Here is a 7,397-nt window from a genome sequence, read left to right as displayed (position 1 = left end):
AAGTGCAGTGCGTAGTTGTACTAAAATTTGTATGTGACTTTAATTTAAGGTATTTACGTTATGTTCTAATAGCGGTTTCTAATTGTAACACCATTGACTACGATGTACGGTTATTCACAAGAAATTCTGCTTTTGCTAAATTTTGCCTATCGTTCGTTCGTTCGCTCGCTCATTGCTAATTGTTTACGTTTATTATTAACTATTTTGTAGACTATGTGCTATTATTTGCCTCACATACTAATCGGGGGTACAAGTTGTTGGTGCTTTCTAAGGAATATTCAATTAATATTTTGTTTTTGTAGTTTTTCTTATGCTGCTGCTTCTCCTTTTACTTATGCGTGTGGGAATGTGTGTGTGTGCATATGTATGTCTGCTACTACGTTTATTAATTATTCACTTAATTTTGAGGTTAGGTTGTGTGGGTGTGTTTGCTTTTGGTTGCTATGTATGTACATACAAATTATCGACATTGTTTTCTCCTGGTACTGCCATCTTAGTGTTGCACTTAATTATTGGCTTTAGGTGGGCTTCTTTCTATAAATATTTTTTTCTGTTGCATATTTTGTGTTTGGTGTTGCAATTTGGTTGCAGCATTTATCAATATGCGTTTCTTCAACCATTTACCTACAACATTGTTGCTGCAATTTTTTTTAGTTACATACAAGCACACAAAAATAGCGCAAAGCATGCTAAACACATGCATATGTACTATACATATAAAGCTGCTTGTGTTTACAACGTATATGTATGTATGTATGTGTGTGTAAAGTGTTTTGTCGTTGTGTGTTTTTATTGTTGGTGTAACTGTTTGTAACTATAAAAGTTTGTAGTTTCACAAACTAGTTGCGTACACACAAATAAACTGAGCACATCATTTACCTGGCGCCTGTGGATATGCTATACATAGTGTGCTCGCGTTTAATCACTGTTCGAGGCGCGCAAAAGTATGCTGCTTAAGATTTAATAGAAAGTAGTAAGTAAAAAAGATATTTTTACACATACATATACATACTTAAGTATGTTGTGTGTTGTGTGTCACAAAAAGTACAGGATTTTTTCGTTTAGTGTGCAATTTGTGGCACATAAAATTACAATTCAACATACAAACTACAGTTAACTGATATATACATGACATACGTACAAATATAATTAATTACACAATACAATACAATACAATGCAGTTTTACATAAATACATAAGTAAGAGTTAATTTAATATAGACTAGATACATTTATAGAGATAGTAGAGACTAGTGTTGCAACTATGTTTATGCGTGCCTTTATATATTACTACTTAAAACATACATATACATATATTTTAAATTAAATTAGTTTAATTAACAGGCTGTGTGTTGTATTAGTATAGGTGTCACAGTTTTGTGGGTTGGTTTGAACTGAAGTGTGGTTTTTGTATTGGTTTGCTACTTGCTATGGGTTGTTTTGGTATTTCAGTGTGTTTTTTTTTTGTTTTTAATTTTTTTTTATACTTTTAAAATATTTTTAAATATGCGTTTGCATAGATTTTTAAAAATATTTTTTGATATTTTTTTAAATTTCTTTTTAAATGAAAAAAGAAATATTTTTTATAGTTTTTATAATATTTTTGATTTTTTTTGTTTTGTTAATTTTTTTTTAGTTTTTTTCCTTTTTTATAAAAAGTGTTGGGGTTTTACCATCATTAGTTGTTTGGATTTGAGTTTATTGTTATCTTTGCTCGGTTTTCTGGTTTGGTTGTCTTGCTTTCGAGATACTCTTTCGTGTAAAAGTGTTTACAGTGTTTGTTGTTGTGGCAGTGTTTTATTGATACGAATAAATTTGGAAGTTTTAATATGCAATAAAGCAAAGTGTTCAGCAGCGTAGGCGTAAAGCAAGAGTTCTCACGAATTTGCTCATATAGTTGTCCCAGGCGTTGCCAATGCTGTATGAGATTTTGGTGAAAGCTTTAGTTAGCCAATTTCCTCGAGTTTATGCGTCATACTGGTAAAACGATAATTGTAAAATTCACTCACAGTTTATGGGCCATATTGGTATTCAGCTTAAAGTGTACAGCACAAAATATTTTTCTTCAATCGTGTTGAAGACCATTTTTTGGTGTTTTGTAAAGGCCTAGCTTTTTTTTTAGCCAAGATTTAACCCAGCATAATCTCGGCAGCACTGTCATGACGCGTGGACGCCTCCTCATACTTGCTGCTGCTGTGAACGTGATTTTAAGCTGTTGAAGCATTTAAAGCTGACGATAAAACACTAAGCACAAACAGCTAAAAACATAGACGAGGCGGAAGTGAAAATAAGCCATTAAATGTCTGTACAACTTGTCTCTGAGTATCTCGTGTGTGTGTGTGTGGGTGTGAGTGTCTTGAAAATTGCAAATAATACAATTTAGCGAGTCGGTGTACAAAAGCTAAAAATTATAACCGTTTAAGCACACAAAACAAATTTTTATATATTTTTTAAATATTTTTTTTCTATGATGCGGGGGAGAGAGAGAGAGAGGGGACAAATTCTAAGCGATACTATGAGAGCGCTGGATACTAAGATGGGGCGCGTAGGCGGGGGTATTTAGTAGTGAAACGAACGGCGGCGCTATGCAGAGAGTTTGTTGTTGCTAGAATTGGATTATTACGTACGGGAATTTGCTAAGTGTTTCTTTAACGCGTGGAAATTACACAGTTTGTACAATTCAAAATTATAGACTTTATTGTTGTTCCATGCATGGTTACTATTGTTGTTGTTGTGTAGAGTTGTTGTTTCAATTTTGTTGTTCATGTTGTTTGTACCATGTTGCTATTGCTGTTATTGTTGTCGTTACTGCGTTAAGTAATTAATTTTACAAGCATACGTTTCTTTGTTGTTGGTGGTTAATTTCGTTAGCAAAAATTTCTCAAATTCGTTTGTTGTTTCTTTGTTGGTTTTTTCTTTTGTTCTTTTTTTACTGGTAAACGGAATTATAATTCGTTTTATTGTAATGTGTTTGTTGTTGGTGATGATGGGCTTGTTGTTGTTGATATGGTTGTGTTGTGCGTGCTGATGACGGTGGTGGGGCGTGTTCACGTTCGGAGTCGCGCTCTCGCTCATACTCACGTTCCCGCGCGTAATCACGCTCACGCTCATACTCGCTGTGACGCACATCACGTGGCAGCTCGCGCTCATATTCATGCTCACGCGCGTCACGTGACAACTCACGCTCATACTCACGCTCACGTGCGGTATATTCACGATCGCGCGCATACTCACGATCATGTTGGTAATCACGTGCACGTTCGTGCGCATAATCACGCTGCCGTTCACGCTCATGCTCCAACTCACGGCCACGAGCGCGTTCGTGCTCGCGCGCATCAGCGTGTGCACGCTGGCGCTCATGTTCGCGCTCTTTCGCGCGATCGCGTTCGCGCTGTGAGTCTTTCCGCTCGAGGTCGCGCCTCTGTTCGTGTTGTTGTTGTTGTGATTTTTGTTGATTCACCGATGGCTGACGCTGTAAGGATGACTGATTGTGTTGCTGATGTTGTTGTTGTTGTTGTTGTTGTTGTGAATGTGATTGTGCGCTGCGCGTGGGTGTGTGCTCACGTGACGTTGGCGCTGATGCTGTTGGTGTTGCTGTTGTTTTTGTAGTGGCAGCGGCGCGCGTGCGCTCGCCTGGTGTCAGTCTTTGATGTTGCTGCTGTTGTTGTTGTGTACTTTTTGTCGGTGTTGTTGTGGCGGTAGTTGGTGTTGTATGTTGTTGGTAGTGTTGTTGTTGCTGCTGCTGTTGTTGTGTTGGACTCCTCGTGTATTTCGCGCTCGTCGTCTGCGTTGGCATCCCCGTGCTCGTTTGTGTAGTTTGTGGTGTATACGTTCGCGTTGTTGTTGGTGTTGTTGTTGCGTTGGCAACATGTTTCTGTGTCGTTGGCTGCTGATGATGATGCGGCGCCAGCGTTGTGTGTGGGTGTGTCGCCGTTGCTGGCTGATGTGATGGATGGTTGATGGATTTAATGTTGAGTGGCAGTGGCGGTGGATTTTTAGCTTTTGTTAATGGTATTGGTGTTGGCATTGGTTTTGGCGTTGTCGTTAAATCGATACCCCATTCGAATAAGAACTCGAGCTTTTGTCGTTCCAGTGGGTCCTCATTAGCCGGCAGGGCAAGCAAATGTTAGGCTTCTAAAAATATAAGCGCCGTTGGTTTTGGTTCCAGATTCGACTTTTTCGCTTCGACAACTAAGAAGGTTATGTCGGCCTTTTCGCGATTCGAAAAGCATTCGGCTATCAGGCGGGCAACCTCCTGAAGAAACCATGACTTTATATTATGAAATTGATTATATTTGCAGCTTGAACTTACCTGGTGATGTAGACCCTCGACTTTATTGCCGTCCACCTCCAATATGAGTTGCCCGACTTCGAGGCCGCCCGCTTCGTATGCTGCACCGTTTTCCTAAGCAACGAACAGCAATAAAAATAACGGTAAGTTTTTAGAGTTTAGAGATACAATGTTTACTCACATGGATATTGATTATCCTTGGAAGCGGATGTTTTGTGTTAGCACCACCTTCGATAGCAATACCTAAAATTGGTTTAGTTTTCTTAACAGTAATGTGTAAGTTGCCTCTATGATCAGGTACGACGTTTGGATTGTGTTCATGTGTTTGTTCAGTCGTTGAACCATTTTGCTCGGCCGAAAGGCGTTGCATGGACTGTAAAAGTTAGTAGAAAAATCAAACACAAATTTAGTTTAATATAATATATTATATTTTAGACTTTTATATATATATATATATAAAGTATATCTAAACCACGAGGAAGACAGACAAAGTATTTCCACATTGAAAAGTTAAACTATATTTACAAATTGTACATTTTCAGGTATATTGAAGGTTAGGTTGGCACTTTATACATGAAAGGTTTGTATTTGCTTGGCGATCCGTTGATTGAACTCAAAAACAGCTAAGCAGCGCATGTAATGCTGGTAAAGTGGCACAAAAATGTTATAGTCAGCTGAAATATAAGCCAAGTCGATCTATATTTTCTTGAAAAAAGTGTCCTTGAGCGGCTGCTCAAGCTGCTTTTATGGAATTGCTAAGTTAAATACGTTAGGTTAGGTCAGGTTAAATTGTCAATCTTAAGAAGAGGATCTCCCTTGTACAACTTAGAATGCTGGCCTTGTTTTATCTTATATAATTGATCTCTATAAATGAACACAAGACCCTTAAGGATCGAGAAAGTGCTTTGAGTTGTCTTCGATGCTTTCTATCCCTCTAGCCAGGGCATTGTTGGATATGCTTAACTAAATTTAACTCGGCGCAGAGCTCAAACAGACTTTTCGATATTTCTCGCTCACGCGGACGTCTGCAAGGCTATTGCGTAGTACAATCCTCTCGAATGTTCCAAGTCTTTTTTCAGTTCGATTCTCCATTGTCCAAGTTTTGGCGCCGCGTAATAGAACGAAAATAATGAGACTACTAAAGGCGTAATTTTTGTTCGTCGAGAACTTGAGCTGCTTCTCAATTTCTTATCGATCCCACAGTAGCACCTATCAGCAGCACAGAGTATGAATTACCCTCGTCCCTTAGTCTTTCCTCATAGTACCCTCACCTAAAACAAATCAGTTTGAGCGACAAAAGTGTGCTCGTGTGAAAACAGTCTCCAAAGGCTTCTAAACTCTAATATTTTCAGAAATTGAAGTAATTTCAAGCAAAGAGTAGATCTGCCTTTTGATTGGCCACAATCTGACTTTTACGCTCACTATACGAAAACATGCGCTCTGTACGAATAGACGCTCATTAATTAGCATTAATTTGTGAGCAAAAACACCATGTGAGTATCTCACAAGCAGTTCTCTATTGAGAAAAAAGTTCAGTGAATATTGTTCTCTTTTGTTGGGTGTGTTTGAGATCGCTTACTAACTTTCATTTTCACTTCGCCTGCTAATTCCTAACTCATGGTTATGCAACAAATAGAAAAAGTACATTACAAGTATTTGTCAGCTTATAGTTAATTATTTTGTAGGCGTTTTGGGTGTGGTATTTTTTGTATGTAAATAAGTAAAAATAAGTATATTGACAAAATAATGGAACTAGTTAGTAAAACTGAGTTACTAGTTAACTAATATAGGTGAGAATTTGGCTAAGTTAGTTAGTTAGCAGGCAGCAAAATCAGTAAACAAGGAGCATAAGTATTTATATTACGTTTCGTTAGAGTAAATAAGTCATAACAATTGGGTGTACTGCAAGGCCGACGTATAAAAAAAAATTAATAAATAAATAAAAAATTAAATTAAAAAATATATAAATATATAAATTTAGGTTGCAGTGAAATTTTTGGAATTTCAGTTGAAAATATAGGGATGCAAACTTAGTGAATTGTGTAGAAAAGAGAGCGAGGGCGTTGAGAGCGAGAGCGCACGAGAATTGTAGACTGCAAATGAGTTTTGGCTGAGCATGAGTGTGAACAAATGAAACGTGTTGTGGAGAAACTTATTGAGAATCGTATGTATATAAAGTATTATTGAGTTAGGCTTGTTTTCATTTGTGCTCTGAGTTGTGAGTGTGTTGAGCGCTTGTATGTATTTCGCAGATGTTGCTATGGCTTTGCATTTTATTTTTTTTAATATACTCTTTTTTTTATTTTTTTTTTAATATACTCTAGCGTCAATTTGTTTAAAAAATTTATGTTTTGTAATTGAAATGGCAAGCGCTAAATTGCTTTGTTTTCGAGCGAGTAGCTTTGCATGTTTTATATTTTTTTATTTTGCTAGAAATTCAACAAATGAGTATTCGAAATGAGCATAGAAAATTTATTCAACACTTAACTTTCTTACCACCATTTTGGCTTGCGCGCACTCACCTGATGCCTGCGTACACCTTTGTCGCCCAGCAGTGTGCCTCCCTCCTCCTTCATATCGAAACTTCTCGAGAGTTTTGTGGCCAACTCCTAGTTATTATTATCGGTTTTTCAATTTCGGAAAATTATTTGTGTACAAGTTGCGTATTCAAAGCCAATCGTTATTGAGTTCAATTTTGCATTTGTGTGAAAAATTGTTTGATTTTATTTTGTTTTTTTGTTTTACGTTTTGAATTTTTGTTTAAGGCGAATTGCAGAGTAGGCAAACATTTGAAGATAAAAAGGTAACAAAGAAACAGTTTTGCATAAGAATCAGTGTATTGAACAAAAGTAGTTTTCTTTTTTAATAATAATGCATTGCTTGAGTAAAAGTTTGTAAATTGAATGCGTTTTACTCGTCTTCTTTGATTGAACTTTTTGTAAAAATTTGCAGTGGTTTCGAGACTGAAACTTGTTGTTCTTTGGTGTTCGTTGCAACATATGTGTAAGTATGTATGCTTGTATGGCTTAGTGTAAGATGAGGTTTGCGCAAACGTTATACGAAATGCGCGAAGACTGAGGAAAATATATGATACACAAATATATGTC

General features: G+C 36.9%; 2 protein-coding genes across 3 annotated transcripts in view; both read right to left on the bottom strand.

Moving 5' to 3' along the window:
* Positions 1 to 2,879: 2,879 nt before the first annotated feature.
* Positions 2,880 to 7,397, bottom strand: part of LOC108967763 (whirlin) — a 72,607-nt gene continuing 68,089 nt past the window's right edge. For both annotated transcript variants that reach the window (XM_018931375.1, XM_018931376.1), the window contains 4 exons: positions 6,813 to 6,899; positions 4,472 to 4,663; positions 4,312 to 4,404; positions 2,880 to 4,254 (listed from right to left, as the gene is read on the bottom strand). In XM_018931375.1, the coding sequence (XP_018786920.1) occupies positions 4,126 to 4,254; positions 4,312 to 4,404; positions 4,472 to 4,663; positions 6,813 to 6,899 (501 nt within the window). In that variant the 3' untranslated portion in view covers positions 2,880 to 4,125. The remainder of the gene's footprint in view (positions 4,255 to 4,311; positions 4,405 to 4,471; positions 4,664 to 6,812; positions 6,900 to 7,397) is intronic.
* On the bottom strand, positions 2,929 to 4,026 carry LOC108967754 (zinc finger CCCH domain-containing protein 13-like). The gene has a single exon (XM_018931366.1). It carries the CDS (start codon positions 4,024 to 4,026, stop codon positions 2,929 to 2,931), a length of 1,098 nt encoding a protein of 365 aa, XP_018786911.1.

The sequence above is a fragment of the Bactrocera latifrons genome, unplaced genomic scaffold (genome assembly GCF_001853355.1).
Source record: "Bactrocera latifrons isolate USDA-ARS-PBARC rearing strain unplaced genomic scaffold, ASM185335v1 scaffold_199, whole genome shotgun sequence".
NCBI classification, from domain to species: Eukaryota; Metazoa; Arthropoda; class Insecta; order Diptera; family Tephritidae; genus Bactrocera; species Bactrocera latifrons.
Note: the sequence above shows the minus strand (reverse complement) of the source record. Positions and strands in the feature narration are given on the sequence as shown.

Excerpts from the sequence above, each read along its gene's own strand:
- LOC108967754 (XM_018931366.1), bottom strand. The coding sequence starts at position 4,026 with ATGCCAACACCAATACCATTAACAAAAGCTAAAAATCCACCGCCACTG.